Raw genomic sequence first — 22,556 nt, forward strand, 5'->3', positions numbered from 1 at the left:
TGATACCCCCGACCATTATTAAACCTTTCACGCAGAATCGACTCAACAGTTGGAGTGAAATTTGTTGTTTATGCGACGGATGCATTTCGATACCTTGAAAACCAAGATGTACTCAAATTAAACTTTTTGTACTCCACGTCAAAGTCAGTTTGCTTAGAAATTTTTGCTAAACGCATAAACATTTCGGTAAAACCCTTTTTTTCAACAAATTTTCATATTTTGTGACAAATGTCATATACAATGACCATGATGTGCATTTTTGTAAAGATCAGCAACTGCAGCAATGATACCCGGATGTCTGTCTGAGATAATCACCAACTCTTCCTCATCAACCACTACTTCCAAGAGTTTCGTAAAAAACCAACTCCATGAAGCAATGGATTTTACATCAACAACAGCTAAAGCCAAATGATATTGATGAAAATCTCCATCTTGTGCTGAAACCACAAGTAAAGTACCATTGTACTTTCCTTTCAACCATGTACTATCAATAGATACGACTTTTCTCATGCATCTATATCCTCTTTCACATGTGCCATATGCTAAAAAAAAATACTTGAATCTATTATGCTCATCTACTACTAAATCTATTATATTACCTAGATTCATTCTCTTGACCATTTTCAAATATGAAGGCAGAATAGCAAAACTTCTTTCAGGATCACATCTAAAGATATCATGAGCAAGTTGTTTGCTTTTCAAGGCTTTGTAATAGGTAATGTCAACCCTCTTATTCCGCATCATTGTCATAATAGATTTTGGTTGAGATGTTTTTTGTTGTCCACGAAAGTTCTCTACCAACATATCACAAATGACAAATGAGCTTGCTTGTCCATGCCTTTTACGCATTCCTGTCAAGTCACAATTTTGTATGTTGCAGTATGTACGAATCACAAAATCTGTTGAGTCCTCATGTTTTGAAGTCCAAATTCTCTAGTTGCAACATTTAGTCACACAACGAACCGAATAGATATTTGGGAAAGATTTGACACTTTCAAACTCAAAAGAAGAGTTCAAAGCAATTTTGGATAGCACTTTGTTCACTTCAGTCTTGCTTGAAAATCTTTGACCAATAAATAGGTTGGAACCATCGGTAAATGAATATGTATCATTTTTAGCTTGAACATGAGTCTCAGTATAATGAGCTACACTGATGTGCTTGATGTAAGTTTGTTGCATGACATCATTATCATCCACATGCAGCATCTATGTCCTCCACATCATTTTCTCTTCCATATTTTCAGTTGAACATGAAGTATTTATATCTTTCAATACATCATTATTGATACAATGGTCATTTGAGACAAAGTTCTATCAAAATAATGATCATACAGATTTGTTTCATTATCGACACAATCATCATCCAAATGAGTCACATTTAAATCCGCTGACATGATATTTTCACTTTCAACAATATCAAGAGAAACAATATTGAGTTCAAATTTGACATGAAGTACAAGTTTTTCTTTTGCACATCCAAAATATAAGTATGCTTTCAAATCATTATCATCCTCAATATAAATTAGACGAACATTGCAATGCTTCACATCAGGAAGATAACTTAATTTTAATTTTTCTGCGCCGACTAGATTCATAATTCTGTATATCTCTGTTTCTATATATTTCATATAAGTGTTGCTTGTTTCTTCTACACATACCCAACTGAATAAAGAATAATAGGAAAAAAAATCACCTATCTTTGGGTTGTAGGAATTAAGAGCACCAGAAGCAAATGCAGGTTCTTTGATCTCATCGGCCTACTAAATCGTCTCAAAGACTCTCTGCTGCTCTGTACAATGCAAGATATATTGAATTGGACTTGTCCCACCAAGTTAACTGACTTACTTATGATGATTCCGGCGTTAATTCCTTGTCGTACCACAACCGGCCACCAAACTTTTCGTCGGTGCTCTCTCTTGGCTTTTCTCATACTTCTAAGCTCTTGAAAAATGAAGTGTCGAATGGATTTCAGGTAAGAGTTCATATCGTGGTCTCTTTGGATGGTTACGTCTGAGCCATATGCCGAACGTTCACTTAATATCTCGAGAGGGTGCGGCGAGTTTAGGAACACTGCCTGTGCTGCAAGAATTTGTTTATCTGTTTTACCAACATCTGTTAAAACATATAGACCACTGCCTGTAGGAAGAAGATCGTGGCTTGGAGAAAACTTTTCGTCTGGTTGCATAATATAAAATTCTCCCATTGGAGCATATAGCAGCTTCTGTTGATACTTAAAGAGAAGAGAGTAAAGATTTTGACAAATTAATAGAGGATTGACATTTAAGTTAGATTATCAATAAATACTTGCCTGTTCGTTAAGACATGGAAGATTGCGGAACTTCCCATTTACGGCCTTGAGAAATTCGGCGACATGGTTAGGATAATGGCAAGAGAAAGCTCGGGGAACAATATCCCTGTGCATGGTGATTGAACGAACATGATTTTGAGGCAATCCAAGGTTGAGGAGAAGGCGATCCCCTCCACACATCATCGAAGGTGTTCCAAAAGTTATAACCGGGAGTAATGATGAACGGGGTGCTTCGCCCCTTATCAGCAACATGAGATTTACAAGAATAGATAAACTTCCGCCAAGAGAGTGCCCCGTGAAACGGAATTTAGCACACTCACCTCGAGATCCAAGGTGTGCCTGAATTTCAGGCAACATCTGCTCATATATGCCTTTTGCTGCCTCATAAATACCTCTATGCACAAGCACATCAAGCCCCTAAAGCAAAAGATGTATCGAATTCATTTGTCGTGCACACACCATTCAACCATATAAAAGAAGGAATAAACTACGTCTAAAAAGCATTTTTTCAAGAATACATTTGTGACATTAAAAGCCAAAATCAGCAGTTGATAACACATAAGAAATGGTATACATATGATTACCTCAAACTGAATGGGCTCAAAAAGCAAATTGGCCAGCCAAGAAGCCAATGACTCAGATCCCTGTCAGCAATAAAACATTTGGAAGCTTTTCAAAAATTAAATAATCATCATATTGATCATATTCCAGAAAGCACGTGGATTCTTTAAGAAGCATAAATTTTCTGAGCTTAGTCCAATTGTCCTACCTGTATGACAAAGAATCGAGTGGCACTCGGATCATCATCACACACAAACCACTCGCATGGCGATGACCAAGTTGAATTCAAATCATCGGCCACAGCTTGCTTTACTTCCTCCTTTGCTGCAACAACTGCAGTAACTGAATCCGTGGTTGCAATTAACGAGGCCACGTCCTGATTGATCACATCAACATCGACAGTTCCCGCATTCATTTCTTCCGCCAATTTTTTACTTGACATGGACTTGGAAGAATTGAATCGAAGAAAGCTCCCCGTATGAGAATGTAAATAGGAAGCAGTGGAAGCAGCAATTTGATATGCAGCATATACCATAGTAAGGTTTCCATTTTGCGTCCCTTCTCCTCCTTCCACCCGCTCGATTTCATTTCCATGTACATCACGAGTTTCATCTGCTGCTTCCACTTGCTCTTGTTGGTCTTCAGGTGGTACTCTATCTTTCTCAGCTTTCATTGCTTGCTCCTTTTTCTCAACAGATGAAGTCAAGAAACACAATCCATGGTTCTTTAGGAGATTCTCAGGCTGTACACCATTCAATATTAAAACAGAGAGATCAAGCCATCAGGGTATAATCTCTACGCGTCAAAATTGATCTACCCACATCAGCTGACTAAAGCCAGAACTTTGGAGTCACAAGCCAATATTATCGCAACAGTTCAATACACAGGTGGATCATTTGTCAAGAAAAGGCACGATCTAAGGAGAAGTATAGAGAAAGAACAAACTCGGAACTAAAATTCAAGTTTAAAGTCCAAATATAAACATCATATATCAAGCAGATGATAATATTTTTCGACGCCCTTTCTGTTTTCCTTACAACATATATGGCAAGACTTGCATCAATATCAAGCGAAACATTACCTTAATCTGAGGAATTGAATAAGCCAGGCTCCCTAAATAAGACATCTTAACATATAATCTAGCTTCCGCCAGCGGCACATTACGAAGCAGTTTCGAAAACGATTCTCTATCAAACTCGATCTTTTCATCGTCATCAACTGCACACACATCACACCCTTCAGTCTCTTCCCCACAGTTTTCTTTGAATTCATCTTGGCTTTCATCATCTTTCTCCATTTTTCTTCTAATATCATCAACTAGATCACCTTATTTATCTTCTTCCCTGAAAGGAGACTTCACACGCAAAATCTTGAAAACCCAATTCTCATCCTGCTCTTCTGTACCGACCTCATCGATTTTTTCATTTTTATCCACCGAAACGGCGTCATCCACCGCGGTTGCCAGCTCGTAGTGGTGCAGAGATCTCGGCGGGTGCCGGAAAGCGGAAACCCATCCCGAATTCCTCCGAGGCGTTGTCGAAAAAGACGGCTTATACAGGGGCACAGAGGTAAGTCGATGTTCCCCATTTGGCGCAGCCGCCACTGCATGAATCCCTGCCTTCACACACAAAACATCCATCTTTTTTTGTAAAAAGATTCTGTTTTTCCTTGTGATTGTTTTAAAAAATACACGCTTTGAATGATCGTTTTCTCTTGAAATTCTTGTGTTCCAGGGACAGATTGAGGATATATTAGAAATAATAATGATAATAAATATAATATCAGATTAAGCCGGTGACCCAACTTTCTTCTCTATCTATTTTACACCGGAGTCCTTTGGGAGATCGTAGAGGAGAGACTGTTTTGATCAACGTTTTCATTGATTGATATACATCTACATAGGCATGCTTATCGGACCGGTTCCGGGTCGATTCCGGGTCGAACCGGTCCGATAAGCCCGGAACCGGATCCGGTATGTGAGAACCGGACCCGAAACCATCTACAATCCGTTAATTTTGCTGAACCGGTTCAACCGGTTCCGGGTCGGTTCCGGATATTTGCAGCCGTTGGACTCTGCAGATTTCAGTAGACGTTGCTACTGAAATCTGCAGTTTTTTTTTCTCAATCAAATCGCAAATAAAATTTTTTTTTTTAAACCCCAAAAATCACCTATAAATACAAGTCATTTTTTTCATTTCATATATCAATTTTCTCTCAACTTTCATTTCCATACAAGCAATATATTTCTTTGCTATCATATCTCCAAATATATTCAATAATTGTGTTATAATTTTATCTATAATCCGTATTATTTTTATTGTTATTTATTTACTATTTCGCAATTTACTCATATAAATATTTCGAATTTCAATGGCATCATCTTCAAACCGTCGTGGTGGTGGTGGCGAATACGCTCCCGACTTTGATGAACATTATGGCTACATCCCCGACTTTGATGAAGTCGAACCTGACCACGAGGATGAAGAACNTAAGCCCGGAACCGGATCCGGTATGTGAGAACCGGACCCGAAACCATCTACAATCCGTTAATTTTGCTGAACCGGTTCAACCGGTTCCGGGTCGGTTCCGGATATTTGCAGCCGTTGGACTCTGCAGATTTCAGTAGACGTTGCTACTGAAATCTGCAGTTTTTTTTTCTCAATCAAATCGCAAATAAAATTTTTTTTTTTAAACCCCAAAAATCACCTATAAATACAAGTCATTTTTTTCATTTCATATATCAATTTTCTCTCAACTTTCATTTCCATACAAGCAATATATTTCTTTGCTATCATATCTCCAAATATATTCAATAATTGTGTTATAATTTTATCTATAATCCGTATTATTTTTATTGTTATTTATTTACTATTTCGTAATTTACTCATATAAATATTTCGAATTTCAATGGCATCATCTTCAAACCGTCGTGGTGGTGGTGGCGAATACGCTCCCGACTTTGATGAACATTATGGCTACATCCCCGACTTTGATGAAGTCGAACCTGACCACGAGGATGAAGAACCCATGGAACTCCCCAACAAAGATGTAGGGACGCCATCGTCTACTCGAGCAAGCAACACAATTTCTACGAGCATGACGACGGCCCGTGCAAAGCGAAGCAAAGTTTGGGATCACTTTGATATTGAACAACAAGGTACGAATAACTCTTTTGCCGTTTGTAAAATTTTCAAAACGAGGTATTCTTACAAAACAGGTGGTGGTTCCGGTGGAACCGGCACTTTGAAAAAACATTTAGTTGAAATATATAAACTTGACCCCGATACGCTACAACCATTCGGTAGGGAATTAAAACAACAACAAATTAATCCTTCAAGTGGTAAAGCTTTCACAATTACAAAAGAAATTTATCGGAAAGCTATCGTAAAGTTTGTTACCAAATGTTGTCAACCTTTTATAATAGCTGAACAAGAAGGTTTTGTTGAATTTACTAGTACTATTCAACCTGGTTTTCACAATATTTCTAGGCACACACTTAAAAAATATTGTTTTGATATTTATAAAGAATATAAAGAAACACTAAATCGCATCTTTCAAATATTTCTTGTAGAGTTAGTTTGACAACTGATATTTGGACTAATTTAAAATATGAATCATATCTTGTTGTTACATATCATTGGATTGACGAAAGTTGGAGTATGCAAAAAAGAATTTTAGCGCTAGATCATTTAGAATCGTCTCACAACGCATACACTATAGCTAGATATGTTTTAAATGTTGTTAAAATTTATGGCATACAAAATAAAATAATGTCGATAACGTTAGATAATGCGAGTGTCAATACTCTTGCAATTAAATATCTTAAAGATTCACTAAAACCAATTTTAGAAGGTAATCTGCTTCACGTTAGATGTGCGTGTCATATTATCAACTTATGTGTTAAATGTGCATGTGATGAGCAAATGTCCACTGTAATAGAAAAGTTCAAATTATGTAGGAAATTATTACGTGAAAGAAGATATGGACGTGAATGGAAAACACTAGTCGAATCAACCGGAATTAAATTTAAAAAATTTCCTCTTCCAATTGATACTAGATGGAATTCTTTATATCACTTGCTTCATACTTTATTACGTTTTCAAGATTTAGTTACTCCATATTATAATAATATTGCGGTAGAAAGTTTAATGCTAAATGACGATGATTGGATTATTATGAGTAAATATGTTTCTTTGTCAGAAATTTTTAAAGAAGCAACCGAAAAATTTTCTGGCATTAACTATCCTACTTCAACGATGTTTCTACCTTTACTTTTCAATATGTTTTATAAATTTATTGAATATCGTAATGATTCTGTTATGCGTGATTTTGTTTCAAATATGGAAAATAAATTTAAAAAATATTGGGAAACTATACCAATTGTGCATGGTTTAGCAACATTACTTGATCCTACTCAAAATCAAGGAGGATTAGACATTTTTTTTGAATATTATGCTAAATTTCTTGGAAAGAATGTTGACGATCAAAAGAAGTCAATCACGCATTCTCTCCAAGAATTGTTTGATTTGTATGCTAGTGAACAATGTGATGAACCGAGCGCGCAGCCGGAGGAGATGCCGACATATAAAAGCAAAAGTGGAGCACTTAACTTCTTTCAAAGTTTGAAACGACAAAAGTTCAAAGGAAAATCGGTGACAACGACCAATTACAATGAGATCCAAATTTATTTAAGCCAATATATTGAGACTACGGAGAATTTCGATGTTCTTGATTGGTGGAAAGTAAATTCTAAACTTTATCCAGTGTTAGCTGCAATCGCAAGAGATGTCCTACCAATTCAAAGTTCAAGTGTTGCTTCCGAATCAGCATTTTCAGTATGTGGAAGGATCATTGGTGATCAAAGAACTAATTTAAAGCCAGAAACACTTTCCATGCTAACATGCCTACAAGATTGGTTTGCTGCAGAAAAAAAGAATAGGACATCTGGCGCGATCGACGAATTTCAAAGCTCAAGCTCCGACGAAGATCCAGAATATTCAAAATATATTTTAATAAATCGTGATGAATTTTAGATGTTCAATTGTAAAAATAAATGTTTAAGTTATTTTGTTAATTTTTTTTTAATGTAATGCACATTTATTTGCATCGAAATTTTAAATAAAAAATTGTCCCTTAATATTTTTAATTTTAATTATATAATAAATATAATAAATTAGAGTTCGGAACCGGTTCGACCCGAATCGGAACCGGTTTATTAGAGGCCGAACCGGTCTAGGTTTGGATTGGTTTCAAGTATTTCAACTTGGAACCGGAACCGGTTCGAAACCGGTTCCTTACCGGTTCAGACCGGTTCCGAACTCACCGGACCGAAAACCGATAGAAACCGGTCCGAAACCGGTCCGGTGGAACCGATAAGCATGCCTACATCTACATATATCTATATAAATACTGAGTTTTTGTCGAAAGTTATCAATAAAAAAATTCTTACAAAAAAAATTTATTAATATTAACAAATAAAAAAATTTACGTAGGTAAATATACATTTTATTTTTAACTTTAAATTTGAATTTGATGTATTTTATTTATATTGATTATATCATTTTATGTAATTTTAATTATGATTTTAAGTTTTATTTTATTTTTATATATTTAATTATTACTATTTTCTATCATATTATATAAAATATAATTTTTTATATAATAATATGTTTTTCAATTTTAAGAAGAGTATCGTCGTGAATTTAGATATATTGATGGTTATTATTATTATTATTTTAAAATATTCTCAAAAATAATAATAATAATTTAATCAAAATGTAATAATCAAATAAATGATACAAATTTTGAAATTTTTTAAAAAATATTTATTTATTGTTTAAAATTTTGATAAACAAAATAATATATGATTTTTAGATATATTTTTTTTATTAGTAATAGTTTCACCCATCAAAAATAAATAAGTCAATTTAATGGCAAAAGAATATTGTCCTCGCTTAAATTTTATCTCAAATGATATAATTTTTTTGATATAATAGTTTTATATATACTTAATAATTTTAACAATTAATTACATAACAATGATAAATTACCGATATGAGAAAAGCATTAGGAGTGTCTTCCCGTTTGGGTCACACACATATGCCATTGAACCCTTTCTTTTCCTATAAAGGAAAAATCATTTGTTGAAACATATCTGCATTTTTCATTTTTATTTATTTATTTCTATTTTAAGGATTATTTTTTAGAATTCAAAATTTTGTTTGAGATATTTACACAAGTTAGTTAAAAAGAGAGTCGGTGGGAACCCAAATCCAGAGGATATGTGCTTTGAATTAGGGGTGGGTACGGTACGGTATATCGTACCGAACTACGGTATCGTATACCGTACCGAAAATATCGGTATGGAATTTTTCCATACCGATATCGATACCGGAAATTCGGTATACCGAATTTTCGGTATGAAAAAAGTTCATACCGGTACCGTACCGACACCGAAAATTTTGTCGGTATACCGAAAAAATGTCGGTATACCGAAAATGTTTTCGATATACCGACATTTTTTCGGTATACCGAACTTAAATTTTAAAAATAATAATAATAATAAATTATTTTCGGTATTTCGGTAATACCGAAAAAAAAAATATTTCGTACCGATACAGATACCGAAAATTTCGGTACTGTATACCGATTTTTTCGGCAAGTTCGGTATTTTTTTTGGCACAGTTTTTCGGTATTTCGTTAATTCGATATTTTTTCCCTCCCCTACTTTGAATGATTGATAGAAAAGGGTGTCGAGTAACCTTTAAAGGCTCGTTGCCTGCAACGTGGTCAATTGGAGGAGATTCTCATCCTTTTCTCCATGTAAACATAAATTATATATTATTCATGGAAAAATTTTATGGATAAATTCTCAAATCCTAGTTTTATTTAAAATTTATTTTTCTTATATTTAAGATTTTACAAAATCATCTTTAACCTCCCATTTTTCGGTATGTGTCGTTGTTATAGCTATCGAGTTTATCCAAATGTATATTTTTTTTCAAACTATATACCATGAATCAAGGTTTTTTTTTTAAAAAAAATAGCTTATCATGCTTAATTATAATAAAATTAACTTTTTGCCTCTTCGATCGGAATGTCGTCGGGTTGTATCAACCGGATTTTACAGACTGCTCTTTACAGCCTAACCACTCAGTCGCAGTAGATGGTTCTTGATGTATGTCCTTTCAACAACACTTAGCACAACCCTGTATTGTTTCCTATATCAGGATGCATGGCAAAGAAGTTTAGTTTTGAAAATAATACATGAGAGTGGTCGTAAGTTATTTTATTTAAATATACAACATATTATTAACAGTAACCTCATGCAGAGGAGTAGAACCTTGTTTAACTACTTATAATAGCTATAATTACAACACATATAAAATGAAAATTTTACAAATTTTATTTTGAAAGAAAAATGAAGATGTTAAATGATGTGTTCATCTTCCTTCTGTTCTGATATAAATAGAAATCTTGGTGGCTTTGAAATCTAGACTTCAAACTTGTGAATTGTATTGTCAGTTGTGGCCAATAACATCTTTTAGTTAATGATCCACTAGTTAGTGGTTTGTTATTTTGTGGTGATTGAGTGGTTCATCCTCCACTAATAGAGTGGTTGGATCACATGTCTTCTTCACTTTTATCGGGAATCTTTTGCTTTTATATGGTCCTCGAGGAAACGTGATTTGTGTGTACCTTCGCCACTTGGATTTCTCTCTGCATTATGTTTTTGGTCAGATCTGGGTCGAAAACTTTTCCCGAATTCTGGTTTTTCTGGTTTGGGCATTATGGACATTTTTATTCTGACCATCTTCTCACATGAGCCATATTATAGAATTTCTGATGAGCTTTTTTTTATTCTCCAGCATCTTGTTGTCACACTGGTTTAAAATACCCATCAAATTCCAGAATTTTATTAAATTTTTTATAATTAATTACTAATATGAGTTTGTTCTTTTTTATTTCACCATGATTTCTTACAAGAAAACCTAGACTGCTATATGCTGATATTCCTGCTTTTACTAAACCAAGGTTAAAATGTTGTTCGATAATAATCTGCATAACCTTTTGATCTACTATCTTTAATTGGGATAGGCTTACATATGATGAAATCATATTCCTTATCTTCCTTAATTTTAAGGCTGACTTAGAGTTGGTTTATGTCTCATCATGCCAAGGGATCTCCAGTGTAGTTTTCTTTTATCATTTTCTTGGCATCTTCTAATGATACTTTTGATTCGAACTCTACATCATTCTGGTGTAAAGCTATTTTGAGAAATTCTATTTCTTCTGGTTGAAGGTTTTTATCTGCACTTAATTGAAACATCATTTATCCAAACCGTTTAGAATCCTTCATTTTTGTGTGAAGGAGTTTTCCTTCATCACCACGGTTGTTGCGAAACTGGATTGACAATTTTTTGTAAGATGTCTCTCTTACGCTCTGGACTATGACTTTGTGACCACATTATATTGAACATTGTTGGAACTTTTCAAGTTCGCAATCTTGATTTTGATGTTAACAAAACTTGTTATCATGTTAGTAATAATTCACCTTAGTGCGCAGACAGCTAAAACTGAAATAATCAGTTTACGAAGCCACAACTGAAGTTATTGGAGATGCCAACTGATTGAAACAACTGATCGATGAAACTGAATCAATCAAACTGATTTTTCAACAATCAGCTTAGTTGACTGTCCAGCTAACAGGTGATTCAGCAGGTGAATCTCAGAAGCCTGACCAGTTGATGTTGTGTCCAACTGACGAATAGCCCAACTGACCAATTCAACTGAACGAGGGTGAAATCAGTTCAACTGACGAGTCAACTGATTTCACCAGCCCAACTGAAGATCAGTCCAGCTGACCCGTCTGAAGCATCAGTCAGAACCTTTCAGTTGCAGATCAAGACAAGCTTATACTAAGTGGATTCCAGCTGTGCGTAAAGGTACAAATCAGTGTCCAGTCAAAGGACAATAATGGACGTTGCATCAGAGCATTAAAGACAAAACACTCCAGAAGAGCAGTCGAAAAGACGAGGCACAAAGTCCAAGGAGTCGATTCAAATGCAACAGACATATTAATGTATCTCTCTGTACGCTCAATGTTCCCTCCTATAAATAAGAGGATAAACTGAAGAAGAAGAGAGAGATATAGACGAGGAAGAGAGTGTGATAAAAGAAAGGGCACGCTCAGTTGCATATCAGCTTTCAGAAGAACTTAAGCCCAGAGAGAATTCGTCATTGTTCTATCAGCTTAGATTAGAACCTATTTTCCCTCAGTGTGTGAAAACACTCTTTGTTCATTTCACACACACACACACACTCTCACCACCACTCAAATACAGTCTTGCACAAAGATGTTAACTTGTGTATGTAGTCTTTGACACATAGACGTTAAAGAAGTGTTGGCTGGAAGGTGCTGCCTTCAGTCGTAGCTAGGAGTTCAGTTTAGGCATTAGTGTAAGTTCTAGCTAAGTGAGTTTGTACAAAGTGTTTGTATAAATCAAATTCTTCTAGTGTACCCTACCATTGAAGGTAGAAAGGGTGACGTAGGAGCAGTTGAAGTCTCTGAACATCCATCAACATATCTTGTGTATTTAACTTATTAACTGCTGCTTTCAAACTGGTCGGATCTGTTAGAGTATTCGTCAGTTCAGTTGTCACCATAACTGAACTTATGAATGCAAAAACTAATTTAGTCTTGTTCAGTTCTTCAGTTTACATAAGGTAAAATGTTTTCTAATATAACAGTTTTCTTCACGAAGGATTACTTCGAGTTTCTTCAGCTTGGTTTTAAACCAAACTCGATTTAATTCATCAGTGTTCATATTTTTAGAACACGAGCTATTGCAGCTCATTGGAGAATATCGTGTTTGAAATGTCTTCCAAGGCACTAGCACACTCGATCCTTCAATTGATATCAGAGCAGGTTGTTCTAAGAAGAACATTTGAAGAAAACTGTGTTTTAAAATGTGTTACGTTAAAACAGTGTTAAAGACTATTTAAAAGTATTTCATACTATTCTCAAAACTATTTGAAAATATTTATATGTCGCTCTTTAGTAAAGAGTTGAGATGATTGGTTCTGCAACTAATATTGTAGCCAATTCTCTAGACTCTTAACTTTGGGGTTTTAATTAGCCTGCAGGGAACTGAGGAACATCTGCAAAGATGAACAGCTAAATTGCTTACTGAACAAGAATTTAGTTGCAAACCTACCAAGTCAGCTGTTTTTTAGATGAAACTCATCCATGTTGGGATATTGGTCGATTTAATCACCAGCTGAACTCCACATGAGCCTAGTCAAAGTCTGCTTGACCAGTTGGGTAAGCACAGAAGATAAGTTCAAAGCAGTTTAACTCGTTTCTCTATTAAATTGAACTCACAACTGATGCAGCAGTTCAAGCAGTCAAGACAGCTAGCTGATGGTATATCCAGTTCTGTCACAAAAGTCGACTGATATCTGATATTGTTTAAATTATGCTATTATTGTAGCAATTTTTCCTTTGATGTATGTACTCAGATGTAAATACAATGAAATTTATTTAAATAAAACATCATATTTATTCAGCTGTGTTTTGTTGTGATTAAATAGATATTCTCAGTTTTCTTGTCTACGATGCTTGAATGATTAAACGATTAAATAAGTATTTTTCAAATACGGACTTTTATTCAGTCTCTAAGGGGGAGCTTTCTTTCAACTGAAAAATAAGTCTTAAAATCCAGTTACTCTCTTAGTCAACTGAAAAGTACTATCTTAAATTTCCTTTGGTTAACAATTCAGTTTTAAAGGGGAAGTTTTCTTTTGTTTTCAAAATTTCTTTAATTCAGTTTTTGTGGGGGAGCCTTTAACAGAGTTTGAATGTACTAACCTTTAAACTGAATATATTGTGCTTAACTGCTCAAGTTTTGTGATCATCAAAATTGAGGAGATTGTTAGAACTTTTCAAGTTCACAATCTAGATTTTGATGTTAACAAAACTTGTTATCATGTTACTAATAATTTACCTTAGTGCGCATACAGCTAAAACTGAAATAATCAGTTTACGAAGCCACAACTGAAGTTATCGGAGATGCCAACTGATTGAACCAACTGATCGATGAAACTAAATCAGTCAAACTGATCTTTCAACAAGAAGCTTAGTTGACTATCCAGCTAACAGGTTATTCAGCAGGAGAACCTCAGAAGCCTGGCTAGCTGATGTTGTGTCCAACTGACGAAGAGCCCAACTAACCAGTTCAACTGAACGAGGATGAAATCAATTCAACTAACGAGTCAACTGATTTCACCGGCTCAACTGAAGATCAGTCCAGCTGACCAATCTGAAGCATCAGTCAGAACCTTTTAGTTGCAGATCAAGACAAGCTTATACTAAATGGATTCCAGCTGTGCATAAAGGTACAAATCAGTGTCCAGTCAAAGGACAATAATGGACGTAGCATTAGAGCATTAAAGACAAAACGCTCCAGAAGGGCAGTCGAAAAGACGAGGAACAAAGTCCAAGGAGTCGATTCAAATGCAACAGACATATTAATGTATCTCTCTGTACGCTCAATGTTCCCTCCTATAAATAAGAGGATAAACTGAAGAAGAAGAAGAGAGAGAGACNGTTCCCTCCTATAAATAAGAGGATAAACTGAAGAAGAAGAGAGAGAGACAGAAGAGGAAGAGAGTGTGATAAAAGAAAGGGCACGCTCAGTTGCATATCAGCTTTCAGAAGAACTTAAGCCCAGAGAGAATTCGTCATTGTTCTATCAGCTTAGATTAGAACCTATTTACCCTCAGTGTGTGAAAACACTCTTTGTTCATTTTTCACACACACACACACACACTCTCACCACCACTCAAATACAGTCTTGCACAAAGACGTTAAACTTGTGTATGTAGTCTTTGACACATAAACGTTAAAGAAGTGTTGGCTGGAAGGTGCTTCCTTCAGTCGTAGCTAAGAGTTCAGTTTAGGCAGTAGTGTAAGTCCTAGCTGAGTGGTTTTGTACAAAGTGTTTGTATAAATCAAAGTCTTCTAGTGTACGCTACCCGTGGAGTAGAAGGGGTGACGTAGGAGCAGTTGAAGTCTCCCAACATCCATAAACATATCTCGTGTATTTAACTGATTAACTGCTGAAAGGTCTACTAGTTTAAAAAATGTGGATTTTTTTTAAAGCTCACATTTTCGAAATAACATTTAAACATTAAGTATGCATGCGATCTACAGAAAATATAACATTTAAAAATGATCTTAAATATTTAATAGTAAAATCGTGTAGTTTAAAATAGACATAAACAAATAAAAATCTTAAAATCATCAACATGTTAAAATGTTTATCTCCTTTCAATCTCATAAATCATAATGCGGAAAAATGTGTGGTCCTCGGGTCGTGTCACCGCACCAGGTCTACCTACTCAGAGTTCGGCACCTCCAGTCCCCTCATCATTAAGCTCACCTGCATCACACACGCCTAGTGAGTCTAAAGACTCAACACACCTGCACCGTTAATAGCAAATACATATACATAGCACACAACAGTGAAAAATACCATACTCAACATACCTTTCATGAATTTTAAAAATATAACATAAACGTGTCGTGTAAAATCATGACGTGTCAAAACAGCTCATCTTTAATCATCATTCATCGTTCATCATTTATCATTCATCATTCATCATTCATCATTCATCATTCATCATTGGTGAGTTCAGTTCATTAGAAGTGACTATCGTACATCATCATCATTTACGATGGATCCATCATACATAGAACCGCGGTATCCGGCGGCTGTCAGACATCAGTGACAAGATCACCCATCCACTGCGCCTAGGCCTCATCATCAGCATTTACATATACGTCTTAAACATTTACATATACGTCTTAAACACAACTAATTCTCATCATTCAAAACATTACCATTTTCATCACTTATAAAAATCATGCACCAATGCAATTTTTCTTAAATCCAAGCATGCGACGTATATCTTCATAAAATCTTAAAAATTGTGAATCATGATGCATGAACATTTAAAATATGATAAATTTGTACTCAGGGTGCTGCCAGGACCGAAATCTCACCCCAGGTGCAAAATGATCATTTTGCCCCTCGAACCCAAAAATTATTATTTAATCCCTGGAACTCTAATTCCACGTTTTTGACATTTTATTAATTCCATTAACTCTAACATGTCCCAAATAATTATTTAAGCCTACAAGAATTTTTTCATATTTTTATTTGGCTTAAATCGATGAATTTTAAATTAATCTTTAAATATAAAATATTAATGCACTTTAATCCCGAATTAAACCAAACCTTAGTATAAAATTCTCAAATTAAAAACTTATACTTCTAATAATTATTTGAGCTTCAATATAATTTTTCATAATTTTTTTGAGCTTAAATCTAGGCGTTTCAATTAATTCTTTAATTAACGTTTCGTGCGGTGACTAAATCCCGGATAAATCCAAAACCCATTATTTTGATCCGAAGCTTACCAAACTCCTTAAAATGTCCCAAAACATTTTTAAAAGCATTCCTAGACGTAAATTCGAACTCATTTCATAACTTAACCAAATAATTTTAAAACTTGAACCGGAGCCCGGTTTTAACCCGAATCGATTCAAATCTTAACCAAAATTTTCTCAAACTTTTACCATACTTAAAACACCTCCTACAGCCCCTAAACCACTCCTTACAGCCCTCAAAGACCCACGACAACAGCCCCCAAAAGCTGCTGGTGTTTCGGTACTTTGAACTCTCACGCCTCTCCATGCACCGAACCGTAATCTTATCGATTTTTGTCTAAACTCCGACTTGTACAGCCACTATCTCGACACCTCAAGATCAAGACCGAGCCTAGGGACTCCTTCCTAAACCATGAAATCCACGGCCACAGCTATCCCTCCTCGGTTAATCGCCCCATCCCCTACAAGCTCAAAAATCGACCCTAACCATCCTCGAATTCCACCTAGCCGAACCCAACCATGAAGGACCTCTCCAAGGCTGCGGTTTGGACCCTGCTGGACCTCACCATGACCTGGTTTGGTTCCCCTTTGGCCGAGCCCCTCCCTTCCTCACTCTTGTCCACCAAAAACCCCAACCCAAACCACAAAACCATCGGCTCCCTCACCACCAAGAGCATAACGCGACTTCAGCTTAAATGACAGCAACTTACCCCTTCGCACAGCCCCTTAACAGCAAGAACATGGCATCCCTTTGCAACAAATCAAGAAAACATGTGAGATGGGAGCAACTTTGCAATGCTTTTCATAAAAAGAACAACCGAAAATGCAAGTATGCATTAGATCATGACATTTACGTACAAACATATGCATATCAGTATACTAATGGCGTATGTGATGAGAAAAAAAATACAAGCGTGCCTGATGATGTTAGAAGAGCAAGATCGAGGCGAGGGAACACCGGGAAGATTTTCTCTTGCACAAGAAAAGCTTGGTCGAAGCTTCTGTGGAGTTTGGGATGCTGAAAATGGAGAGAATAGTGATAATTGGAGGGGAGTGTCGGTTGCTTCAATTATTGGTGTAGGGTAGGTTTAATTTAAATGATGTTTATGTGCTTAATTAAATAGTAAACAAATACTTAATGGGTCCTAAATTGCTAATTAAGAGTTTAAAAAGTATTTTAAATCCAATAAACTTAAAAGTAGGTTCATTAAATCCAAACATACTCCCGAAAAATATTTCATGTTGGAAAGTTTTTGAAAATATTAGCTGAACCCTCAAGAAGTCCCCCGATTCGATAAAATTTGTGTATCATTAAAAATTAAAATCCTACGGGTAAAATACCCCAAAAATCCCATTTTTGAAAAATACAATTAAAAACACCTTATATTAATTAATAAAAAGTAATCGTGTAATAAAAATATTTTTCTTGAAATTCTTCGGTCTTCGTTCCTCGTTCGAGCGCGAAATGCAACTTAAAAATCTATAATGCATGAATCTTTAAAATTTCATGAAATAAATTCTACCATGCAGTAGTAATGCATAAAATGCATAAAAATAATTAAACACAAATTAATAAAATAAACATGCATTTTATGCTTTAAAAGAATTTAATAAAATACCAAAGAAATTTAATAATTTGCATGTATGTGGTTCACATGCACTTTCAATTTTTTTTGGACGTTACAACTGCTATTTTCAAACTGGTCAGATCAGTTAGAGTACTCGTCAGTTCAGTTGTCACCATAACTGAACTGATGAATGCAAAAACTAATTTAGTCTTGTTCAATTCTTCAGTTTACATAAGGTAAAATGTTTTCTAATATAACAGTTTTCTTCACGATGGATTATTTCGAGTTTCTTCCGTTTGGTTTTAAACCAAACTCGATTTAATTCATCGGTGTTCATATTTTTAGAACACGAGCTATTGCAGCTCATTGGAAAATATAGTGTTCGAAATGTCTTCCAAGGCACTAGCACACTCGATCCTTCAAACACTAATATTCTAATCTCATTTTCTTGTGTATATGATTTAAAAAATTGCAAGAAATTATTTCCTAGATGCATGTTTGCTCATGTATCATGAAAATAAATCGGTGGTGTTTTCACTTTGTACCAAGGTGTTTTCCAGCACCCCCGATTAATATTTATGTCATCTTAATCATTTTATGTAAAATTAAGATTCAATTGGAGAAATCTCGTCCAACAATATGAGGTAATTCTTTTTCCAATTATTTTGAAAACACTGCTCATTTTGCTGTAAAGATTCCCGCTCCAGAATCAATAAAAGTAGCAAAGTATTCTACTAGGATTCATATCGAAAATGGCTTGTGGTAATTGGATTTTCCACATTCTATCTGCTATCATTAATTTCATTCCATTCTGTAGACGCTTTCAAGGTTTGCGTTACTCGAGAAATTCTAACCCAAGAATCAATTGATTTGGTTCTTTTCCTAGAATTCCTTTGTTATGAACTTCTAACTCCCCAATATTGATAATTCATTGGTAAGTTCTTATCCTATATTGTTCCAAATAGTATAGAGTATTACAATGAAAATAATTTATTTGTCTTGTAATATTAAATACTATTTAAACTTCTCTCTACCCTTTTGAAAATCTAAGCTTTTCTATTGTCGAAAAGCTTTTTAATACCTGTTGGATTTCTTGGACATGTGTTTTTCCCCACCCACGACTTATCATTCTATCTCCTTGAAAATATAGTATTCTTGATTCTAATATAAGACTTTGATTTCGGTTTATCTTGGATATGAATATTTATTTCATGTATTAAAGGAAACTAGATTTTTTCTATATAAATTGCATGTTCAACTTTTTCAAATATTTCTGATATTTCAATAAGCTCATTTCTAAACAATTATGATAGATGTGTATTAGGTAGAGCATATGCAATTTGATAGGTAATAAAATATGTTCCATCACCATATTTCATCAGCTATTTTCTTTGAAATTTTGATGTAATGTTAACATTCTGCTGAAATCTCGATCTGCTAGGTTTTAGGCAATTCTCAAGTAAATTACTCCTATAATTTTTCCCGCGCATAGATTCCATAAGATTATTCCCCGTAATGAGTCTTGAAGATTACTCATTCGTTTATAGTATATAGTAATGTTAATAGGTGAATATAGTCCATCTTTAAAAGTAGTTTTTATCATAATCTGGATTACTCCAATATGAATCCAGGGCATGGTTCATGCTACTTCTTTCTTGAGTTTTTGCAATTCCTCTTTAATTTCATCAGAAAGAATTAATTGCATCTCCATCTGGTTTTCCGAAAGTTCCTTTCTGGAAATTTTATAAATCAGATGATGCTTTCTATTTCTTAGAACAAGATTTCTTAAGAACTTTTCTACATGTCCTGTAGAGAATCCTTGATATATCTGTATGCTATAATTTTCCCACTTGATCTTTTGGACCATTTTATGATATATTGTTGTATGTCTAAAGAAACCAGACAAGTATTCACGTGTTTCATGTCAAAACACATTGCCTTCAGTTAGATTCCGATTCTGATTATGTTCCATCAGATTCTTCCTAACTCAAGATTTCTTCTTTTTCATTGAAGGAATATCTTTAAACTAGTATACTTGAACTAGATCTTGATAATAAACCGCTTCTTTAATATCCGGAGTTGGTTCAAAGCATTTTATCCATTTCTGTCATTTTCTGGACAGTTGGTCGAATTATGATATCTTGCTCCACATGTCCAATAATTACAATATTTAAAACTTTCACTAGCTCGTGTTTGAGCTCTTCTGAAAGTTTTCTTTGTTGTTGTACGCCTCATGCTTCGAGATGAGTTTGAAGCTTGGGATTTTATATTACTTTTTGATGGTCTATTTCTTTGCCTAAATTTGTTAGTTCTGACTTTTTTCTAGACCATATTGTTCTAAGTTTCCAAGAACTACTTCCACTTCTTCCCTTTCTAGCATAAAGATGAGATCTAAAGCCCTTCTTTTTCTGCCTTTGTGGCTTACTTCGAATTATTGTTGGAAGATAATTTTCTTTACAACATAAAAGAGTACGTTTATTGATATCCCTTAATCGTTTGTAATTCTTTTGTAATGCTGTCATATTATACAATTCTGCAAATTTTCCTTTGAGAAAAGAGGAGATTCGTGCCAAAGTATTTGCATTAACATGACATATTCCTAATTAGGATTTCTCACGAGGGACTTGACATTTTTGGCGAAGAAAACTAGCAATGCTATATTTTCTTCGATCTATGAATTCTATCTATATTAGTGAATAATATAATGTTTTCATCTACTAAACAGATGTCATATAATTCAAAACTATACTAAGCTTGTGTATATTTATTTTTCTTCTTTGTGTCTTGACTATTAAAATATTTTATCGCTATAAATTGTGCTTTAAATAGGATAGTCATTCTCCCAACTATCTCACTAAGAGATTCTCTTGCTAGGATTGATTCTTTGGTTTTTATGTGGGTCCTCTCATATTTGTATTAGTTCTTTTGTGGTTCATGGGAAGATGATCAAGTTATTGAGAGAGATTTGCCCCATGTTATATTTATATTCAGATTTACGATCTTGAAATTCGCAAAAGACTTTGCAAAGTCTTAAAGATATTCTAGACCAATCTTTTTTATTGTTGTAATCAGCTTAATTTCTTTTTTGAGACGGTTTAATCAGATTGATCATTTTTTCTTCGCCGGTTAAAGTTTTTGGCATTACCTTGGCCTTTTCCCACTTTGGTGTAATAACGGTTCAATAGCAAAGGATGATGGTAACCTTCATTCAGAAATCCTTTTACTAAAACTTGATTGTTGTTATACGGTTTAAATTCTTATTTGAATATTCTTTAATGCACCAAGAATTTCTTTTTTTTCAAGGATTTCCTTGATTTTATGTAGTACATAGTATAACTGATTGTCATAGTTTTGTACTATCTTTTAGATCTCTCTAAAATCTCCGGAGAGTTTAGAGAAATCCGAGACTATTTCTGGAAACCTATTACTTTGTGTAATACGTTTATCTTAAGACTCTAAAGTGTTCTTCTTTGCACTTGATATATAACCTTAGTTAACTATTCTTATAAATATTCCAAATTATTGGAATAAATCTTGTAAATATTTATCCTCAAACATATGTTCATATCCATATTTTTTATTTTTGAAAAAATCTCATTATCAAGCATTTAATTAGATAGTGTTGTGCCTAAAATTATTTTATTATTTCAGAAGTCCATAAGAGAAGCCCAACAGATAAAGCCTAGTGGTTGGCCAGTGAAAGAAAGTTGCGGCTGGTTACATCCATTACCCAAGATGGAAGACGTGGAGTGATCGTGGGATATGGTTGAAACTTCCCTGTGGAATGTGACAAAAACAGAAGGAGGAATCAGAAAGAAAGCCTCGACAAATCAACACAAAAATCTACAGCAAAGCTCTGCAGAATTCTATCATTAATTGTTTGCTCATTTTCTATTTTCCAGTATTTTAGTTTCTTAATATTTCGCATATTCCTCCAACTTTCTCGTGATAATGTCGTTCAAATTCATAACAACGTAATTAAATTTGATGTTGTTAATGGATTTCTTCTATAATTTTGTCATATTCCTTATTTCTGTGTTTACGTTTTTGAGCCATTTCGAAGGAACTATAACTGACGGTCGAATCGAGACTCGCAACGCTTGGTAAACGAAGTCAGATCATTTCACAACTTTGGCACAATCACGTGCCTGGCACGCCCGCAATTTTCGTGATAAACAAGTTGGCACGCCCGGTGGGACACAATGCCTCCAAAGCGTACTGAGAAGAATGAAGGAATTCCTCCATCACAGGGGAAAATTCATCGCTCACATGAAGAAGGAACTGATGCAGATGGAAGATCAGTGGAACGACTGGTACAAGAGTTCGAAGAAGAGGCTGTGAAGGAAGGAATTTCATTTTCTGGTGGCGGGGGACTTCCAGCAAACATTATGTTGTCCATGGAGAAAAATATCCATGGGGATCTCAACAAAATGATTCAAGCCTTCACTACTGTCATGATGGAAATTGTGGCAGAGATGAAGGAATGGAGGAAGTCTGCAAAAGGTGAAGTGGTTACACCAGAGAATGATAAACTTCAAGAGAATGACGTTAAGCTGCTGAAAGATCAAGGCCAAGGATCAGGGGTTTCTCAAGCAGGTGAAAATCGCCGCTTGGGGGAAGCACGAATTCCTGAATCTGCCAGAGAAGGGAGATACACTCCTCCGCA

The 22,556-nt window shown here is 34.8% G+C and overlaps 1 protein-coding gene and 1 pseudogene across 1 annotated transcript; both read right to left on the reverse strand.

Annotated features, from left to right (window-relative positions):
* Positions 1-231: 231 nt before the first annotated feature.
* On the reverse strand, positions 232-849 carry LOC140958026 (protein FAR-RED ELONGATED HYPOCOTYL 3-like). Its single transcript, XM_073415430.1, has one exon. The coding sequence runs from the start codon at positions 847-849 to the stop codon at positions 232-234; it is 618 nt and encodes a 205-aa protein (XP_073271531.1).
* Positions 850-1,502: 653 nt separating this feature from the next.
* LOC140956858 (phospholipase A1 PLIP2, chloroplastic-like) lies at positions 1,503-4,727 on the reverse strand (annotated as a pseudogene).
* Between the last annotated feature and the right edge of the window lie 17,829 nt (positions 4,728-22,556).

The sequence above is a fragment of the Primulina huaijiensis genome, chromosome 14 (assembly GCF_012295235.1).
Source record: "Primulina huaijiensis isolate GDHJ02 chromosome 14, ASM1229523v2, whole genome shotgun sequence".
Taxonomy (NCBI): Eukaryota; Viridiplantae; Streptophyta; class Magnoliopsida; order Lamiales; family Gesneriaceae; genus Primulina; species Primulina huaijiensis.

Coding starts and splice junctions, on each gene's coding strand:
- LOC140958026 (XM_073415430.1), bottom strand. CDS start 849: ATGCGTAAAAGGCATGGACAAGCAAGCTCATTTGTCATTTGTGATATG.